This window comes from Heloderma suspectum, chromosome 17 (assembly GCF_057233095.1).
Source record: "Heloderma suspectum isolate Gila_16-S chromosome 17, 16-S_ref, whole genome shotgun sequence".
Taxonomy (NCBI): Eukaryota; Metazoa; Chordata; class Lepidosauria; order Squamata; family Helodermatidae; genus Heloderma; species Heloderma suspectum.
Window position 1 is genome coordinate 23,207,563 of NC_139474.1, and position 21,371 is coordinate 23,228,933.

Here is a 21,371-nt window from a genome sequence, read left to right on the forward strand (position 1 = left end):
GTCAGTGCACACTTCTTATGTATGTATGTACGTAATCTATACACACACGCAAGCACACCGCATGCACACACCACATGAGCACACACACACATTTGCGCACACACACACACACAATTAGACGTGCGCTTAAACTTTTGTGTGTGTGCGTGTGTGTGTGTGTGTATATTGTTGTTGTTCAATTGTTCAGTCATGTCCGACTCTTTGTGACCCCATGGACCATAGCATGCCAGGCCTTCCTGTCCTCTGCTCTCTCCCGGAGTGTGCTCCCGAAGTCCATATTCATTGCATTGGTGATGCTATCTAGCCATCTCATCCTCTGCCGTCCCCTTCTCCTTTTGCCTTCAATCTTTCCCAGCATCAGGGTCTTTTCCAGGGAGTTTTCTCTTCGCATTAGGTGGCCAAAATATTTGAGCTTCAGCTTCAGTATCTGTCCTTCCAATGAACAGTCAGAGTTGATTTCCTTTAGGATTGACTGATTTGACCTCCTTGCAGTCCAGGGGACTCGTAAGAGTCTTCTCCATCTATCTGTCTGTCTGTCTATCTGTCTATCTGCAAATTTGTGTTACGGGCCTCAGCCCTGGATCTTTTAAGAATCTAGCAATGCCTCTGGTCCCAACCAAGGGAAAGTGTTTGGACGGGTGAAGTTCCATTTGTCCAAAACTTGCAAGTCTTAGGTCTGTAATTCCTGTACATGTACATTGAAGGCATCTGTTTGGGGGCTGTGGAATTTCTTTGGAAGAATCGGACCCCATCCTCAATTCACACAGGAAAACAATCAGGAGGTCTCCACAAATTGTGCGAAACAAAAGGCACTGCCAAATGCCAAGGTACAGTCAGAGACGGACTCCCACTGAATTGGAGGCACAGTCAGTAACTTGCGGGCAAGGGAGCTCATGCCGTGGTAGGGAGTGAAGGAATGGCCGGGTCACTCACTGCAATCTCCGTTCAGGAATGATTTATTCAGGAGGTCCGTGCCTTGCTGGCCGGCTCATACCACGGAGGGAAGAAGGAAAACGCACTCACACAAGGTTCCAGCAAGTATAATTTGCCCTGGTCCTTTTTACCTCAATTCATACCAGGCAACTCTTGTTCTACTCTTTTCCTCAATTCACACAAGGCAACTCCCATTCACCTGACGCCATATGGCATGAGCTTCTGTAACCCAAAAAGCAAACCAACCCCCCCAACTTACCAAGGGCTTAAATTACTGTCTGTCTCTTTGAAGGCGGTGTCCCGTCAGCCAAGGCAGAATCGTCCCACGGGCAGCCTCACTCCGAGTCCCAAACGTAGAGATTTCCGAAGGTCTCTTACCTTGGTGCGCACTTCTGGCATGTTCAGTGAATGGTGGTCCAAATTGGTTCGATTCTCCTCAGCATTTGGGATCCGAGTCACAGCACCACATTGTTCAGGGAATATCCAAGGCAGGTCAGGCTGAACAGTCAGAAATTTATTAAGGCACATCACGGCCGTGGGAGAGACAGGCCAAACTCTGTCTGTCCCAAATGAAACAGGGTGCATTTATACAGACTGAAAGTTGGAGAACAAAGACAATTAACTGTGGTAAAAGTCCAAAACTGGACTTGGAGGTCCATGACCTCCAAGTCCTGTTTTGGACTTTTACCACAACACTACACATGCTCAGAAACCAAATAGTGCTCAGCAACAGTCTTATCAGCACAGCGGCCTTCGTATCTCTAGGGATGAGTTACTTTGGTGGATAGGAATTTCTTGCTTATGAGCAAGTTACAGTTACCTTCCAATGGTCACATGCGCACACACACACACACTCCCATCAGGCACCTTGCCTGAACCAAGCTACTGACAAGGCCTAGTCAGGCCTGCCTTCGCAGTGCCATGCAGATGCGGCCTTGCTTCACTGGATCGGTATGAGGATCTTAATAATGGAGAGGAGCAGCGTGTGAGAACTGCCTTGGACTCCTTGCAAGAGGGGAAAAAAGCTGGATGTTAATGTAATAATAAAATAATTAAATGGCCGTTGTTATATGGCATTTGTTTTTCTAACAGTGTACCTGCCCTGGGATCGTTGTGGATGAAGGGAAGTTTATGAATGAACAAAGGGAGATATTAAAAGGCTGATAAGTGTCACTGCTTCCTCCAGTGGTCCTAAAGAATTTATCAAGTATTTTTTCTCCCTCTCTCCCTTCAGGCTGTTGTTGTGTACAACTGGCGTTGTGGCACCGTGGTTAGGAGGTTTGTGGGTCACGAAAGTGAAGTTACCAAGGTAAACGCCTGTTCTAGCTGCAGAAAGCGCTCCCCTTTGCTTCCGTCCAGGCAGTGGCAGCCCCCTGTCTTGAGAGATGGGGGCTGGGGGAGTGCCCAGCTTTGCATGCCGGGTTCAGCCCAGGCAGCCTCTCTAGCTCACAGAGAACCCAGTTGTCGTGGGAAAGCCCCTTCCCTGGCTGCTTGAGGCTCTGGAAAGCCCCTTCTGGGAGTAGGGCCAGCCTTTTGGGCAGCCCATGCCACGCTCATGAACAGGAGGTTGGCTGTCTCCGGATGCCCCGGCATGCCGAGGGAGGCCAGGCCAGCTCCCTTGCGGTCGCTGTCCTTCCACCGGCAGGCAAAGGCATTTTTATTCTGTCAGGGCTTTGGCACGTTATCTGGCCTGTTGGGCTGGGCGCTGTTTTTATGCATGCACTGTTGCGCGTGTCTTTTAATTGTGCTTTTAATGTATTTGTGTTAACTAAGCTTTTCCTGCAGCGGAGGAGGACATCCTCCTACAGGTTGCTCCCCCCACACATGCGGATGGACCGAGCTGCCCTCTCCCGCGGGAGAGCCGCCGACTCCCAGCGTCGCTTCCTGCCTGAGCTCTGAGCAGGTCGCTGGAGCAGCGGCTCAGGCTCTCCAGCCCGCTGTAGCTGTAGTTTGCCTCACGTCTTTTCTCTTTCTTCCCTTTCTGCCCTTCTCTACCTCCCCCCTTTTGGAAACAAAGACGCACCCAAACAGACTTTCCTCTCTCTTTTTTGGGGTTCAGAGCTTCCCTAACTGCAGCGGTGACCAGGCCTGCGCCTGCAACGCCAGCCTTCCTCTCGGAGACAGGCGGCCCTGGGATGTCAGGGGGCTCTTTTGTGGAACCCGCAGGAGGGGCCGGGGGGCTCCGGGAGCACGTCTGTCTTGCTGGATGAGGCTGCGCCCGGCCCCGTCCAAACACAGGCCGAAGCAGAGTCTGCCCTCCTAAGCGCAGCCGGCCCAGCGGGAGCAAGGCAGGCCCGGGGTGGCGCCGTGTCCCGACCCTGCCCGGGACTGGGCACGATCCAAGGAGGAGTCCGACGGGCCAAGTCCCAAATGTCCCCCTCCCAGCCAGCTGCCCCCAATTCGCCCCCCACTGATCACTGGTGGCCACGTGCTTCACCCGGAGTTCTGCCGGTGGACCCGCCAGATGGCCTCAAGGGAGGGAGCCCTCCCAGGTGCCCCCCGCAGCGAGCCAGCGCCTGGGATAATCCTTGGGCCCCTCTCCAGGCCGTCTGGGCACCAGCGTGGAGAGAGAACCGGGCTCAGGAGGGGGAATCTTCCTCCTCTCCTCCCTCTTCCCCCCAGTCAGGCATAGAGGCTGTTCTCTTACCGAAGTGCTGCATCCATTTTCCTTCCTGCCCTTCTCGGTGCAGCCACCATTTTAAGTGAGCCGCACAGACAAACAGGCCACCCCCACCCCCCCGTCGGCCTGTTCCGCCGAGCGCAGCAAACGCAAGTCCACAGAGGGAGGGGTCCAAACAGAGGACAAAAAATGCCCATCCTGCCCCCCGATCATCGGATCCAGTGGCAGCCATTTCTCCACTTCTGTCTGAGGAGAACAGGGAGGCCTGTCAGCTGAGGAAGCCCTACCCAAAGCCCAGCCTCAGAGAGGCTTTTTCAGACTGAGGCCTTCCCAGTCTTACTAAAGAAGGCCGTAAAGGCCCTGGCCCTAAAACTTGAAGGGGGCAGGAAAAGAAGAAGGACTCTGATGCTCCGGAAGGGGCGGCAGGAGTTTTCCTAAGCGCTCCCCACCCTCTTCTGCTGTTCCCTTCCCAGGCACCTTTCTGGATGTAATATAGGTGGAATGGGATAAACCAGGCTGATCCAGGCCAAATAGCTCTTCTGCAAAAAAGTTACATAATTTGCCAAACAGGTGAGGTGTTGCAGAACCCAGAGTCAGAGAGACCACGGAGTGAAGGAAAAAGAGATTATTTAACGTGTGGGCTTAAGGCTGGAATCATTTCCAAAGAGCCAGAAGCCCCGAAATACATCAGCACATTGGTTTTATAGACATTGTGACACATAGGAAACGGCTCCTCCTCCCCCTCCCGCGTGGGGTTGCAGTCCTCAACATTTCTTCTCCTAGCACCATTGTTTATAATACAAGAACTGGGTTATAGGGTAGCCGTGATAAGGAGAGAACAGAAGAGAACATGGTATGCAATAAGCAAAGAACAGGAACATGATATACCTATCACTATGACCTTAGCCTTTGTTGACAAGATAAGAAATTCCTGTGTCTCGTCAGCTTACAACAATATATTCAAGGCAGAAAGAGCTCAGCAAGAACATGAAGCATGAGACTGCATGAGGCTACTTAGTCTGACCCCCGATATGGCTGCTACAGAGGAGCAAATTGTAGGTGCCCCCGGTGGATGCCCCTGTGGCTGCCCTAGTTTCTGGTGCTCTATACCCAAGGGATGGGGATGGCACCCCTGAGAACCCAGAGGACAGAAGGGGAACTGGGCCTCCGTGAGGCCGCCTTGCTAGCGATATGGCCTCTCTATCCAGGGCCTCCTATCTTTGGGCGAAGGACATTCTAAAAGATACTCCAGGGAATAATATTAAACTCCTGCAGGGCGTTAATAAGCTGACTGAGTCAGTGGCCTTCATGGCCGGGGTCAGCTTGGATGCGGCCAATTTGCTGCCCGAGCCCAGGCGGCAGCTGTGTCAGTCAGATACCAGATACGGTTTAAAAATTGGAACGCAGCTTTACGTTCAAAATCCAACTTGGTCCTGGTTCCCTTTTCGGGCAATAAGCTGTTTGGGGATTCCTTGGAAGAAGTCCTTGTTGAGACAAAGGATAAGAAAAAAGCCCTACCCTCTCCCTCTAAGGAAGGGGCGTGTAAGCCTTTTTGCTGGGGGGCGGTGTGTGCGTGTCTTCCTTTCGTTCCTTTGCCCAAAGTATAGATCCTGAGACAGAAGAGGGTTCAAGTACTCCTGCAGTGGGCAGGGATCCCTACCCAGGCCAAAGCAGAACCAGGGGTTCAACAGCCTCCCCTCTAATACACCCTTAAGGGTCAGTGGAGACAGTAAGAAGCATGACAAACGGCTTCCCCGGTGGGAGGGAGGCTTCAGACTTTTTATCGCCAATGGGAAGTCTCCACCACAGGTCAGTGGACGATCAGAGAGGGCTGTGTATTGGACTTCCTTCAAGCTCCTCATGACTTTTTCATCTCCTCCCCAAGGCCCAGGAAATCAGAGAGACACCACCTAGTCCTGCAGGCCATATCTCACCTCATCGACACCAGAGCGATCGAGGCAGTGCCATCCTTGGAAAGACTGAAAGGCTGCTACTCAATATTCGTTATTGTCCCCAAAAGGAATGGGGACTGGAGGGTGATAGCAGACCTGAAACAGGTGAATCAGTTCATAAAAAATAGGAAGTGTCAGATGGAGACACTTCACACCATCCTCAAATCTCTCCAGATGGGATATTTTCTGGCATCTCTAGAATAGATCTCACGGAAGCATACTTGCATATTCTGCTTTACCTGGCTCACAGACAATATCTGCATTTTGCCTATCGGGAAACATCAATACAAAGCCTGGGGGGATCTTTGCTCATTCCACATGGAGCTCAGCTACCTCTGCTGCCTTTGGGACTAATGCCCCCCTCGTTGGCATTTGCAGGGCCGCAACATGGGCAGCTGCGACTTCCTTTGTGAGACATTATAAGTTGGGCACCTTTGCTTCAACTGAAGCATTTTTCGGCCGGAGGGTGCTTCAACGGGGTTGCGGTTTTATTAGTAGGGTTAGCCGTGACTTAGCCTTCCAGTTTAGGCACCACTGTTAGACGTCCCATATAAAGATATTCTCCTCTGCTGCAGGAAAAAGGAACATTGGTATTTACTGTGATATGTTCATTTTCTGCAGTGGATGGAGGATATCCTGCCCACCCAGCAGTAATCTGTCACTGCTGGGTTTTCCCCCCCTTAATTAGTTTTCTTCTTCTGGAGGTTTCTGTTTTTAATAATAAAGTTACTGAACATTTTTGACGCTGAGACATCTTCTGAACTGGAAGTAGGTTGCTCTCCCATATGAGAGGGCAATTCAGTTAATTTGCATGTTCCTGCCTATTGAAGCGAGTGGGAGGAGCAACCCATACAAGGTTATTCTCCATCCACTGCAGAAAATGACTGTGTCACGGTAAGTACCAACGTTCCTTTTTATTTTGAGTGCTGTTCCTTATTGTTTAGCCACCTTCCTTGGTGGAAAGGCAGGGTATAAATCGAATGAATGAATGAATGAATGAAATATTCTGTTCTGCCCAGGTCAACTGCCTGCCTGACACCAGCTGGCTTTTCAGTGCCTCTCGGGACAAGACGGTGCTAATGTGGGGACTCTCTGGTGATTCCAGGGCAGCACGGTGCTTTTCAGGACATGATCTGGTGGTAACCGGCTTGGCCGTCAGCCCAGGTAGGATGACTCTCATTGCAGACTTCTGACAGTTAAGCAAACCTCCGGGCATAATTTCTCATGATCTCTTCCCTGCCACACCCACTCCTTTTCTCTCTGTTTCTTAATCTCAAGTGTTTCAGCAGCTCTGCACAGGTTCTCGTGACAACACCGTGTGCATCTGGGACATAGAGACAGGAGGCTGTTTACACAGAGTGTCCATTTCCAGGAATCTGGTAAGAGCGGGTAGTGCTTTGAAATAAGAAGCCCTACTAATTATGCATGCAGAAGGTACGAAGCCCTTAAAAAAACCCCAGACCCTGACATCTTAGCAGTAGTAGGTAAATGGAACCACTCTTTGTTCAGAGGCCATCTGCCTCTGACTGTCATATTCTGGGGACAAATGGGCCTTCATGCCCTGTTTGTGGCTGTCCCAGATAACTTAATTATCCACCCAGAGAACGTTTGTTATTGGGTGAATGAGAAATACAATCTTCTGTATATATAACAGTCAAAAATTGTGTGTGGGTTTGTGTGTTTGTGGCTGGCTGCAGGGCCGTCTGTAACACAGGGAATAAGGGGGGCTGCCCTGGGTGTAATCGCACCGTGGGGGCCACTGAGCCCGTCATTTGGGCCCTGCAGTTGCTGCCCCTTTTACTTCACATTCTCACTTGCCGGAGTGTATGACAGGAGTCGCTGGGTTGCATTATTACCTTGTTTATACTTCCCCTCACTAACAAGGACCACCTCTCAGTCATGGCACAGGCCAGCTTTCTGATTTGAGCCACCAGTCACCCTGTTGGCCATCTTTCATTCTGTTGGTCTCTCTCCCATTCACTCTGACTTCCTTCGCCTTGGATTGGCTGGCCGCCGTTTGTTCCCTCCCCTTCACTCGTGGTTTCTTTTCTGACTGTGCAGAGCATTTAGTTTCTCTCCCCTCTTCCTGCAATATCCAGCAAGCAAGTGAGTTAGTGTTAAATATCTTCACCCCTTTCAATGCCAGATGTATCTGTTAGTAGTGTGTGATTAGCAGTAATGTGAAATGCGGTGCGGTGTGCACTCGCCTGTCTGAGGGGCTGGGATGACATGGTGGAGTGGAGACTTCGGGCTTTATTCTCCGTGTTTCTCCCATGGGCAGTTATATGTTGCGTGTTCTAGAGTGGGTTCCCCGAATCAGTTGTATATCTTTGCTCCAACTGGAAAAACAACAAATGTTGTTTATAAACAAGCCGTAGAATGAACTTCTACTTTCCTAATATTTAACTTTATGTCCACAGTCGTTGGCGCTGTCGCCATCATGTTGCCCATCATGCTGCTCGGGTATCACCATGTTCTTCCCACGTACAGTTATACCTTCCAGAATTAATTTGTAACAGTAAGCAAAAATTGTGTTGTGTGCTCTTTATAAGAATTAAAAAAAAAATCTCCTCAATTTCCCTTTTCACCTTTCTTATGGAGCCTTTCTGAGAAGTGTAAACCTACCTTAGTGTGTTTCTAACAAATAGCACCTATGACAAAATTACATCCTGGGCAACGCCAGGTATATCAGCTAGTAACTAAATAAAAGCAATTCATTTGACTGGCCATTGTTGGAAACTGCTGCTGGTCCAGATGGACCCACTTTGGTCCAATTCATCAGTCTCCTATTAGGTTCTTACATCGTCTTGACCTGTGTTGATAATGCTGCTATTGTAATTTGTGAGGGTGTCAGAAATAAATAAATCCCACTGCTTTTTTTGTATTTTAATCCTAATCTATTCAAGAACAGCCTTTTGAACCTGGCTATTAACCTCCACCCAAGCACACTGAAGCAGCTGATGTGTAGCAGGATCATGGCAAAATGATAGCAGATGACAAAGAAAAGGCAGAAGTGCTCAGTTCCTACTTGGGCTCAGTCTTCTCCTGATAGAGGGTCTATGACCCCCCTGGCAAAGGCAAAGTACAGGCTGAAGGGGCAGGATTGCAGCTTGAGATCGATAGGCATAAGGTCAACGAAATCCTAATTAATTGGAATGAGTTCAAATCTCCAGGGCCAGATGAACTGCATCCTAGAGTAATAAAGGAACTGGCAGAAGAACTCTCAGAACCGCTGTCTATTCTCTTTGAGAAATCATGGAGGACGGGGGAAGTGCCGGATGACTGGAGGAGGGCTAATCATAGAATATTAGGGTTAGAAGGGGCCTACAAGACCATTGAGTCGAACCCCCTGCTCAGTGCAGAAATCCAAGTCAAAACATCCCTGACAGGTGGCTTCATCCTGAATGCCTCCAGTGTGGGAGAGCCCACTACCTCCCTAGGAAATTGGTTCCATTGTCGTATTGCTCCAACAGTCTGGAAGTTTGTCCTGATGTTCAGCTGGAATAATGTTGTCTATATCTTCAAAATGGGCAAAAAGGAGGAACCTGGGAACTACAGACCAGTCAGTCTGACATCCATCCCTGGGAAAATTCTGGAGCAGATTATGAAGTAATCAGTGTGTAAGCACCTTGAAAACAATGCAGTGATGACTCGAAGCCAACATGGGTTTGATAAGAACAAATCCTGCCAGACTGATCACATTTTTTGATCAGGTAACCTCCCTTGCAGACTGTGGGAATGCTGTGGACATAATATACCTCGACTTCAGCAAAGTTTTTGACAAAGTGCCCCATGATATCCTGATGAGCAAACTAGCTCAAAGTGGGCTAGATGAAACAACGATCTGGTGGATCCACAGTTGGCTACAGAATCGGACTCAAAGAGTGCTGATCAATGGGATCTTCTCGAACTGGGGAGAGATAACGAGTGGGGTACCGCAGGGCTCAGTCCTGGGCCCAGTGCTCTTCCACATTTGTATTAATGATTTGGAGGAGGAGGTGCAGGGAATGCTTATTAGTTTTGCAGATGACACAAAATTGGGCGGGATAGCTAATACTTTGGAAGACAGAAACAAAATTCAAAGTGCTCTTGATAGGCTGGGCAGAAAACAACAGAATGAAATTGAATAGGGATAAATGCCAAGTTCTGCACCTAGGAAAAAGAAACCAAATGCACAGTCACAAGATGGGGGATACGTGGCTCAACAACACTATAAGTATGGAGAAGGAAAGGAACAGCTCATGATCCAAAGTATACCACATCACCTGTCAAACATGGTGGAGGCAGTGTTATGGCATGGGCATGTATGGCTGCCAATAGAACCGGGTCACTGGTGTTTATTGATGACCTGACTGCTGATCAAAGCAGCAAGATGAATTCTGAAGTGTATGGGGCTATATTTTCTGCTCAGATTCAGCCGAATGCTGCCAAACTGATAGGATGCCGCTTCATATTGCAGATAGGTCATGACCCAAAACATACAGCAAAAGCTACCCAAGAGTTTCTCCAGGCAAAGAAGTGGGATGTTCTTCAATGGCCAAGGCAGTCACCTGATCTCAACCCAATAGAGCATGCTTTTCACTTACTGAAGACAAGACTGAAGGCAGAAAGACCCACAAACAAGCAGCAGCTGAAGGCAGCTGCAGTAAAGGCCTGGCAAAGCATCTCGAGGGAGGAAACTCAGCATTTGGTCATGTCCATGGGTTCCAACTTCAGCAAAGGAGATCGTTACCTTGTCGTGGTGCTGGAGCTTGTGCACCTCAGTGACATCATGAGCTAAACCGTGAAGGGACACCCAAGACGGGAAGGTCATGGCAGAGAGGTCAGACTAAATACGATCCCTGGGGAAGGAAATGGCAACCCACCCCAGTATTCTTGCCATGAAAACTAAATGGATCAGTACAACCAGAGATATGTCGGTATACCATCGGAAGATGGGACTCTCAGGTCGGAAGATGGTCAAAATGCTACTGGGGAGGAACAGAGGATAAGTTCAACTAGCCCCAGATGTGATGACGCAGCTAGCTCAAAGCCAAAAGGACAGCTAGCAGCCGATGGTGCTGGTGGTGAACGACGAATCTGATGTTCTAAAGATCAACACACTGTAGGAACCTGGATGTAAGATCTGTGAGCCAGGGCAAATTGGATGTGGTTATTGGGGAGATGTCAAGATTAAATATAGACATTTTGGGTGTCAGTGAACTGAAATGGACTGGAATGGGCCACTTCACATCAAATGACCACCAGATCTACTACTGTGGACAAGAGGACCACAGAAGAAATGGAGTAGCCTTCATAATTAATAATAAAGTGGCTAAAGCAGTGCTTGGATACAATCCAAAAAATGACAGAATGATCTCAATTCGAATTCAGGGTAAGCCATTTAACATCACAGTGATCCAAATATACGCCCCAACCACAGATGCTGAAGAAGCAGAATTAGATCAGTTCTATGAGGATCTGCAGCACCTACTGGATAGTACGCCAAAAAAAGATGTTACTTTCATTACAGGAGACTGGAATGCTAAGGTGGGTAGTCAAACGACACCTGGAATTGCAGGCAAGCATGGTCTGGGAGAACAAAATGAAGTGGGACATAGGCTGATAGAATTTTGCCAAGACAACTCACTGTGCATAACAAACACTCTCTTCCAGCAACCTAAGAGACGACTTTATACATGGACTTCACCAGACGGTCGACACCGAAATCAGATTGACTACATCCTTTGTAGCCAAAGGTGGCGGACATCTATGCAGCTGGTAAAAACAAGACCTGGAGCTGATTGTAGTTCAGATCATGAACTTCTTATTGCACAATTTAGAATCAGACTAAAGAGAATAGGGAAGACCCACAGATCAGTTAGATACGAGCTCACTAATATTCCTCATGAATATGCAGTGGAGGTGAAGAATAGATTTAAGGGACTAGATTTAGTAGATAGGGTCCCGGAAGAACTATGGACAGACGTTCGCAACATTGTTCAGGAGGCGGCAACAAAAAACGTCCCAAAGAAAAAGAAAACCAAGAAGGCAAGATGGCTGTCTGCTGAGACACTGGAAGCAGCCCAAGAAAGAAGGAAAGCAAAAGGCAACAGTGAAAGGGGGAGATATGCCCAATTAAATGCAAAATTCCAGAGGTTAGCCAGAGGAGATAAGGAATTACTTTTAAACAAGCAATGCGCGGAAGCGGAAGAAGATAATAGAATAGGAAGGACAAGAGACCTCTTCCAGAAAATTAGAAACATCGGAGGTAAATTCCAGGCACAAATGGGTATGATCAAAAACAAAGATGGCAAGGACCTAACAGAAGCAGAAGAGATCAAGAAAAGGTGGCAAGAATATACGGAAGATCTGTATAGGAAGGATAATAATATCGGGGATAGATTTGACAGTGTGGTCAGTGAGCTAGAGGCCAGACATCCAGAAGAGTGAGGTTGAATGGGTCCACAAAGGTCCACAGAGTTAAAGCAATGGTATTCCCCATAGTAACCTATGGCTGCAAGAGCTGGACCATAAGGAAGGCTGAGTGAAGAAAGATAGATGCATTTGAACTGTGGTGCTGGAGGAAAATTCTGAGAGTGCCTTGGACTGCAAGAAGATCAAACCAGTCCATACTCCAGGAAATAAAGCCAGACTGCTCACTTGAGGGAATGATATTAAAGGCAAAACTGAAGTACTTCAGCCACGTCATGAGAAGACACGATACCCTGGAGAAGATGCTGATGCTAGGGAAAGTGGAAGGCCAAAGGAAGAGGGTCCGGCCAAGGGCAAAGTGGATGGATGATATTCTGGAGGTGACGGACTCGACCTTGGGGGAGCTGGGGGTGGCGACGGCCGACAGGAAGCTCTGGCGTGGGCTGGTCCATGAAGTCACGAAGAGTCGGAAGCAACTGACCGAATAAACAACAAAATGGGTTCCAGACTTCAGGCAGTCATTGACTGCAAAGGACTTTCATCCAGGTATTAAAGGCGATCCTTAAGTTTGAAGTGATGTTGGTTTGTTCCATTACTTATGAGCCACCAACGATGGGTGTGTGTGTATGCCACTGGCTGTCCTTCCTGAATGGTTGTTGTTGTTTATTTGGTCAGTCGCTTCCGACTCTTCGTGACTTCATGGACCAGCCCACGCTAGAGCTTCCTGTCGGCTGTCGCCACCCCCAGCTCCCCCAAGGTCAAGTCCGTCACCTCCAGAATATCATCCATCCATCTTGCCCTTGGTTGGCCCCTCTTCCTTTGGCCTTCCACTTTCCCTAGCATCAGCATCTTCTCCAGGGTATCGTGTCTTCTCATGATGTGGCCAAAGTACTTCAGTTTTGCCTTTAATATCATTCCCTCAAGTGAGCAGTCTGGCTTTATTTCCTGGAGTATGGACTGGTTTGATCTTCTTGCAGTCCAAGGCACTCTCAGAATTTTCCTCCAGCACCACAGTTCAAAAGCATCTATCTTCCTTCGCTCAGCCTTCCTTATGGTCCAGCTCTCGCAGCCATAGGTTACTATGGGGAATACCATTGCTTTCACTATGCGGACCTTTGTTGTCAGTGTGATGTCTCTGCTCTTCACTATTTTATCAAGATTTGTCATTGCTCTCCTCCCAAGAAGTAAACGTCTTCTGATTTCCTCGCTGCAGTCAGTGTCTGCAGTAATCTTTGCACCTAGAAATACCAAGTCTGTCACTGCCTCCATGTTTTCTCCCTCTATTTGCCAGTTATCAGTCAAGCTGGTTGCCATAATCTTGGTTTTTTTGAGGTTTAACGGCAACCCAGCTTTTGCACTTTACTCTTTCACCTTCATCATGAGGTTCCTCAGCTCCTCCTCGCTTTCAGCCATCAAAGTGGTATCATCTGCATATCTGAGATTGTTAATGTTTCTTCCAGCAATTTTAACTCCAGCCTTGGCTTCATCAAGCCCAGCACATCACATGATGTGTTCTGCGTACAGGTTGAATAGGTAGGGTGAGAGTATACAACCCTGCTGTACTCCTTTCCCAGTCTTAAACCAGTCCATTGTTCCATGGTCTGTTCTTACCGTTGCTACTTGGTCATTATACAGATTCCTCAGGAGGCAGACAAGATGACTTGGTATCCCCATACCACCAAGAACTTGCCACAATTTGTTATGATCCACACAGTCAAAGGCTTTAGAATAGTCAATAAAACAGAAATAGATGTTTTTCTGAAACTCCCTGGCTTTCTCCTTTATCCAGCGGATATTGGCAATTTGGTCTCTAGTTCCTCTGCCTTTTCTGAACCCAGCTTGTACATCTGGCAGTTCTCGTTTCATGAATTGCTGGAGTCTACCTTGCAAGATCTTGAGCTTTACCTTACTGGCATGTGAAATAAGTGCCACTGTTCGATAGTTTGAACATTCTTTGGTCCTTCCTTTTTTGGTATGGGGATATAAGTTTATTTTTTCCAATCTGTTGGCCATTCTTGTGTTTTCCAAATTTGCTGGCATATGGCATTCATCACCTTGACAGCATCATCTTGCAAGAGTTTAAACAGTTCAGCTGGGATACTGTCATCTCCTGCTGCCTTGTTATTAGCAATGCTTCTTAAGGCCCATTCAACCTCACTGTTCAGGACGTCTGGCTCTAGCTCACTGACCACACCGTCAAATCTATCCCCGATATTATTATCCTTCCTATACAGATCTTCCGTATATTCTTGCCACCTTTTCTTGCTCTCTTCTGCTTCTGTTAGGTCCTTGCCATCTTTGTTTTTGATCATACCCATTTGTGCCTGGAATTTACCTCCGACGTTTCTAATTTTCTGGAAGAGGTCTCTTGTCCTTCCTATTCTATTATCTTCTTCCGCTTCCGTGCATTGCTTGTTTAAAAATAATTCCTTATCTCCTCTGGCTAACCTCTGGAATTTGCATTTAATTGGGCATATCTCTCCCTATCACTGTTGCCTTTTGCTTTCCTTCTTTCTTGGGCTGCTTCCAGTGTCTCAGCAGACAGCCATCTTGCCTTCTTGGTTTTCTTTTTCTTTGGGATGTTTTTTGTTGCCGCCTCCTGAACAATGTTGCGAACTTCTGTCCATAGTTCTTCCAGGACCCTATCTACTAAACCTAGTCCCTTAAATCTATTCTTCACCTCCACTGCATATTCATGAGGAATATTAGTGAGCTCGTATCTAACTGATCTGTGGGTCTTCCCTATTCTCTTTAGTCTGATTCTAAATTGTGCAATAAGAAGTTCATGATCTGAACTACAGTCAGCTCCAGGTCTTGTTTTTACCGACTGTATAGATGTCCGCCACCTTTGGCTACAAAGGATGTAGTCAATCTGATTTCGGTGTCGACCGTCTGGTGAAGTCCATGTATAAAGTCGTCGCTTAGGTTGCTGGAAGAGAGTGTTTGTTATGCACAGTGAGTTGTCTTGGCAAAATTCTATCAGCCTATGTCCTACTTCATTTTGTTCTCCCAGACCATTCTTGCCTGTAATCCCAGGTGTTGTTTGACTACCCACCTTAGCATTCCAGTCTCCTGTAATGAAAATAACATCTTTTTTTGGCGTACTATCCAATAGGTGCTGCAGATCCTCATAGAACTGATCTTCTTCTGCTTCTTCAGCATCTGTGGTTGGGGCGTATATTTGGATCACTGTGATGTTAAATGGCTTACCCTGAATTCGAATTGAGATCATTCTGTCATTTTTTGGATTGTATCCAAGCACTGCTTTAGGCACTTTATTATTAATTATGAAGGCTACTCCATTTCTTCTGTGGTCCTCTTGTCCACAGTAGTAGATCTGGTGGTCATTTGATGTGAAGTGGCCCATTCCAGTCCATTTCAATTCACTGACACCCAAAATGTCTATATTTAATCTTGACATCTCCCCAATAACCATGTCCAAATTGCCCTGGCTCATAGATCATAGAATCATAGAATCATAGAATCATAGAATCATAGAATCATAGAATAGTAGGGTTGGAAGGGGCCTACAAGGCCATCGAGTCCAACCCCCTGCTCAATGCAGGAATCCAAGTCAGAGCATCCCTGACAAATGGCTGTCCAGCCTCGTCTTAAAGGCCTCCAGTGTGGGAGAGCCCACCACCTCCCCAGGTAATTGGTTCCATTGCCGTATTGCTCTGACACTCAGGAAGTTTTTCCTGATGTTCAGCCGGAATCTGGCTTCCTGTAACTTGAGCCCATTGATCTTACATTCCAGGTTCCTACGGTGTGTTGTTCTTTAGAACATCAGATTCGTCGTTCACCACCAGCACCATCGGCTGCTAGCTGTCCTTTTGGCTTCGAGCTAGCTGCGTCATCACATCTGGGGCTAGTTGAACCTATCCTCTGTTCCTCCCCAGTAGCATTTTGACCATTTTCCGACCTGAGAGTCCCATCTTCCGATGGTATACCGACATATCTCTGGTTGTACTGATCCATTTAGTTTTCATGGCAAGAATACTGGGGTGGGTTGCCGTTTTCTTCCCCAGGGATCGTATTTAGTCTGACCTCTCTGCCATGACCTTCCCGTCTTGGGTGTCCCTTCACGGTTTAGCTCATGATGTCATTGACGTGCTCAAGCTCCAGCACCACGACAAGGTAACGTCTCCTTTGCTGAAGTCCTGAATGGTTAGTACCCTGCTTTTGCCAAACCCCTTGAATGACAGCTGAAAGTCGTGACTTCGCTTCCATCTGGGTATGTTTCCTTTCACAGAATCATAGAATCATCAAATAGTAGGGTTGGAAGGGGTCTACAAGGCCATCGAGTCCGACCCCCTGCTCAATGCAGGAATCCAAGTCAGAGCATCTCTGACCGCTGGCTGTCCAGCCTCGTCTTGAACACCTCCAGTGTGGGAGAGCCCACTGCCTCCCTAGGTAATTGGTTCCGCTGTCGTATTGCTCTAACAGTCAGGAATTTTTTCCTGATGTTCAGCCGGAATCTGGCTTCCTGTCACTTGAGCCCATTATTCTGTGTCCTGCACTCTGCGATGATCGAGAAGAGATCCTGGCCTTCTTCTCTGTGACAACCTTTCAAGTACTTGAAGAGTGCTATCCTATCTCCCCTCAGGCTTCCCTTCTCAAGGCTAAACATGCCCAGTTCTTTCAGTCTCTCTTCATAGGGCTTTGTTTCCAGTCCCCTGATCATCTTGGTTGCCCTCCTCTGAACCCTCTCCAGCTTGTCTGCATCCTTCTTAAAGTGTGGTGCCCAGAACTGGACACAGTACTCCAGATGAGGCCTAACCAGTGCTGAGTAGAGGGGAACTAGTACTTCCTGGGATTTGGAAGCTATACTTCTATTAATGCAGCCCAAAATCCTATTTGCCTTTTTTGCAGCCACATCGCATTGTTGGCTCATATTCAGCTTGTGATCGACAACAATTCCAAGATCCTTCTTGCTTGTCGTGTTGTTGAGCCACATATCCCCCATCTTGTAACTGTGCATTTGGTTTCTTTTTCCTAGGTGCAGAACTTGGCATTTATCCCTGTTAAATGTCATTCTGTTGTTTTCTGCCCAGCTCTCCAGTCTATCCAGATCGCTTTGAATTGTGTTTCTGTCTTCCAAAGTATTAGCTATCCTGCCCAATTTGGTGTCATCTGCAAATGTGATCAGCATTCCCTGCACCTCCTCTCCAAGTCATTAATAAAAATGTTGAAGAGCACTGGGCCCAGGACTGAGCCCTGCGGTACCCCACTCGTTACCTCTCCCCAGTTTGAGAAGGTCCCATTGATCAGCACTCTTTCAGTCTGATTCTGTAGCCCACTGTGGATCCACTGGATCGTTGTTTCATCTAGCCCACTTTGAGCTAGTTTGCTCATCAGGATATCATGGGGCACTTTGTCGAAAGCTTTGCTGAAGTCGAGGTATATGATGTCTACAGCATTCCCACGGTCTACAAGGGAGGTTACTTGATAAAAAAATGAGATCAGATTCGTCTAGCAGGACTTTTTTTTGGCAAATCCATGTTGGCTTCGAGTAATCACTGCATTGTTTTCAAGGTGCTTACAGATGGATTGCTTTATGATCTGCTCCAGAATTGTCCCAGGGATTGATGTCAGACTGACTGGTCTGTAGTTCCCAGGTTCCTCCTTTTTACCCTTTTTGAAGATAGGGACAACATTAGTCCTCCTCCAGTCATCTGTCACTTCCCCTATCCTCCATGATTTCTCAAAGAGAATAGACAGAGGTTCTGAGAGTTCTTCTGCCAGTTCCTTTATCATTCTGGGATGCAGTTCTTCTGGCCCTGGAGATTTGAACTCATTCAAAGTAATTCGGTGTTCCTTGACCATATGCCTATCAATCTCAAGCTGCAATCCTGCTCCTTCAGCCTGTACTTCACCTTTGCCAGGGGGGTCATAGACCCTCTTTTGTGAGAAGACTGAGCCAAGATAGGAATTGAGCACCTCTGCCTTTTCTTTGTCATCTGTTATCGTTTTGCCATCCTTATTTAATAGCTGAATCACCATTTCTTTCCTCTGCCTTTTACTAATTACTTTGTAATTAGTAAATTACAAACTTAATTACTTTTTCTTTCAGCAGCGTGATCAACTTGCACTTGTTGCAGGTGTAGGCCATGTTGTTCTCAGGCAAAAAAACAAAAATTGCACACACCTTGCAGGTCACCACCACTGGAGAGTCCTGTCCTTCCATTGCCGCTTTTCCCTTTTTGTGTCTAGCTTCCTGGTTGTTCTAGACTAGCCTGTGCCTGGTCCTCTACTCACTGGAGGTTAAAAGCAGAGTCCCGCTGGTATGGAAGTGTGTGTTACAAGAAAAAAAAAATGAAAAAAAGTTAGTTAAAAAATAAAATGAAAAAAAGAAAGAAAATAATAATAAAAAAATGTTAGGGGCCTCCCCCTTGACCTCCCCTGCTGAACTCCCCTGGCCAACTCCTGTTTGCTCCCTCTGTTCGCTTGCTGTGGTCACTTGCTCTCTGGGAGCTTGCTTGCTTCTGTAGTCCCTGGACCAGCTGGGGCAGCTTGCTCTGCTCTGCTCTGCTCTGCTGGGAGGCAGGAAACAGACACAACTTCAGTGTGGTGGTGTACAGAGGCCAACTGCCAAAACGGTTATCCTTGTTCCAATATTTCTGGCCCTGACTGTATGAGCCAACACTGTGATATGGCTGCAAAAAAGGCAAATGTTATTTAGGGCTGCATTAATAGAAGTATAGCTTCCAAAATCATGTGAAGTACTAGTTCCCCTCTACTCAGCACTGGTTAGGCCTCATCTGGAGTACTGTGTCCAGTTCTGGGCACCACACTTTAAGAAGGATGCAGACAAACTGGAGAGGGTTCAGAGGAGGGCAACAAAGATGATCAGGGGACTGGAAACAAAGCCCTCTGAGGAGACTGAAAGAACTGGGCATGTTTAGCCTTGAGAAGAGAAGACTAAGGGGAGATAGGATAGCGCTCATCAAGTACTTGAAAGGTTGTCCCAGAGAGGAAGGCCAGGATCTCTTCTCGATCATCCCAGAGTGCAGGACACGGAATCATGGGGTCAAGTGACAGGAAGCCAGATTCCGGCTGAACATCAGGAAAAAATTCTTGATTGTTAGAGCAATACGACAATGGAACCCATTCCCTAGGGAGGTGGTGGGCTCTCCCACACTGGAGGCATTCAAGATGAGGCTGGACAGCCATCTGTCAGGGATGCTGTGACTTGGATTCCTGCATTGAGCAGGGGGTTGGACTCGATGGTCTTACAGGCCCCTTCCAACCCTACTATTCTATGATTCTATGATCATTTTTTCTCACCTATAGGTAACACACCTGTGCTGGGTTCCTGGAGAGCCTTACGTCATCCAGACATCAGAGGATAAAACAGTTAGGTATGTGGTCCTGTGGGAGCAGAGACCAAATTTTGCATAAATTCAGCATTTCCAATTTTGAATGAAACTTTTTGAATTTCAAAAATTTTGCAAATTTTGCTTCCGCAGTTTGAATGTGGGACTTCTTTGAGGTTAGGTGGGATTTATTGTAGCCTTCAGTTACTTCAGTGTCTTGGAGAGACAGGTGTTGTCTGTATTTTTGGGTTTATGACCAAGAATGACCGCCCACAGGTCCATTTGGCCAGTCTTGTCTACTCTGCCTGGGAGCAGTTCAGCAGGGCCTTTCCTGGCCCAGCTCTCCAAGATGCTCCTGAACTGGGAGGTCTTCTGCCTGCCAGGCATATCCTCTGCCACTGAACAGTCCCCCCACCCTTTTCCCACTCCTTTTCTTCCCAGAGCATGCTGATAGGTGAGATGGAGATCCTGTCTGAGTGATGGTGCCCAGGAATCAGGGGGTTGTACTTAGTACTGATGGACCAGTGGGGGAATTTTTGAAATTAAAAATGCAAATAAAATAGCATCCCAGTCAACTCCTGATAATGTCACATGCTGTTGTGAAGCTGCTCAGGTGCGTGCGTTTCGCTTGCTTGGGCAGCAAGCAGTCGCCAGCCGGCACAACTGAGGCATCTCCAGTGTTCTTCTGTGTTTTCCACCTGTTAATTTCTGCCCCTTCACAGAATCTGGGACACCCGGGATTTGCGGGTGGCTCACACGTTCCCTCCCAAGCAGCACATCCAGACATCCTGCGACGTGAGCCTGGACGGCCGCTATTGTCTCAGCAGCAGCAACGGCGTTGGCGGCGATGGCTGTGAGGCCACGGTGAGGCCCCGCTCCCCATGGCTGGCCAGGAAGGCTGAGAAGCAGAGGGCCGGGGTTCTCCTCCAGCTCTGGAGGGGTAGATCTATGCTGCAAACCAGTTTTGGCTTTATACCAATGTAACTGTCAGGCTTCCCTCAGAGAATTCTGGGAATTGTCTTCTGGTGTGAGTGCCGAGTATTCTGGGCTAGAGCTCCCTCACCCCCCACAGGGAAGTACAGTTCCTAGGGAAGAAGGAGGAATGCCTATGAAACCAACAGACCTACCGGATATTTCCCCATCCTTCTGAGAAGTGAGGCACACTGCTTTTCAGAGTGAAAATTTAGGAGGTTGTACACATGGGAATGTTTTCTTTTTAGAGGTTTCCCAGTCATTCTGCCCTGGCCTCCAAAGTGCCATGTCTTCGTTTGAGTCCCTCTTTTGGGAGGGTGGCCTCTGAAGGCAGAGAAGGCTGCTGCCCCTCTGCAGGGGGCTGAGCAACTGAAAGAACATAAGAAGAGCCCTGAAGCTGGGTCAGACCCAAGGGGGCCTCTCCAGGCCAGCATCCTGTTTCCCACAGTGGCCAACCAGGTGCCCCCACGGGAAGCCAGAAGCCTTCCCCTGACAGGGAAGCCTTAGAGTTATACTGTCTTTAAACATGGGGGTTCCTTGTGGTCAAGTCAAGCGTAGAAATGCATTAGAATGAATTCTTAGGGATGTACGAAAGTAACTTACCTTTCCGCGGATTATGTTGATGGTGGTGGTGGGGAGGTGTTCCGTCCCTCCCCCCGGAATCCTTGACGGGGGGGGGAGGCGCTCCGTTCCTCCCCCCCCGGAATCTTCCACGGCTGGCTGTGCTCCGCGGCAGCTCCGCGGAGCAGCTGGCCAGGCCCAGCCAGGCCGGAGCCGTCTGCAGCTGGATTTCCGGCCACGGAGGGCTCTGGGAAAAAACAAACAAACAAACCGTGTACGCAAATGGCTGCAGCTATGGCCGCTGCCATTTGCGTTCCTTATTTTTGCTGTCTTAATCTACGTAAATATTTATGTAGACTATGACGGCGAAAATAAAGGGGAACACAAGTAGCGTAGCAGGCGCTAATTGCGTCCCTTTTTGATTTGCCGTTTTAGCCTACGTAAAGATTTACGTAGGCTAAAACGGTGAATCAAAAAGGGACGCAAATAGCGCCCGCTATGCTATTTGCATTCCCCTTTATTTTCGCCATCATAGTCTACGTAAATATTTACGTAGATTTAAGACAGCAAAAATAAGGAATGCAAATGGCGGTGGCCGTAGCC

The 21,371-nt window shown here is 47.9% G+C and overlaps 1 protein-coding gene across 29 annotated transcripts in view; it reads left to right on the top strand.

Annotated features, from left to right (window-relative positions):
- The window catches only part of WDR31 (WD repeat domain 31), an 89,996-nt gene that overhangs the window by 49,387 nt on the left and 19,238 nt on the right, over window positions 1–21,371 (top strand). For 13 of the 29 annotated variants that reach the window (XR_014786229.1, XM_084823567.1, XM_084823562.1 and 10 more), the window contains 6 exons: window positions 2,168–2,242; window positions 5,439–5,610; window positions 6,525–6,669; window positions 6,784–6,884; window positions 19,213–19,280; window positions 19,958–20,099. Coding sequence is in view for 27 of the 29 variants with exons in the window: in XM_084823567.1 (XP_084679693.1) it covers window positions 2,168–2,242; window positions 5,439–5,610; window positions 6,525–6,669; window positions 6,784–6,884; window positions 19,213–19,280; window positions 19,958–20,099 (703 nt within the window). In the remaining 2 variants the exon portion in view is untranslated. The remainder of the gene's footprint in view (window positions 1–2,167; window positions 2,243–5,438; window positions 5,611–6,524; window positions 6,670–6,783; window positions 6,885–19,212; window positions 19,281–19,957; window positions 20,100–21,371) is intronic. The other 16 variants (XM_084823582.1, XM_084823575.1, XM_084823580.1 and 13 more) reach the window with 4 other exon arrangements.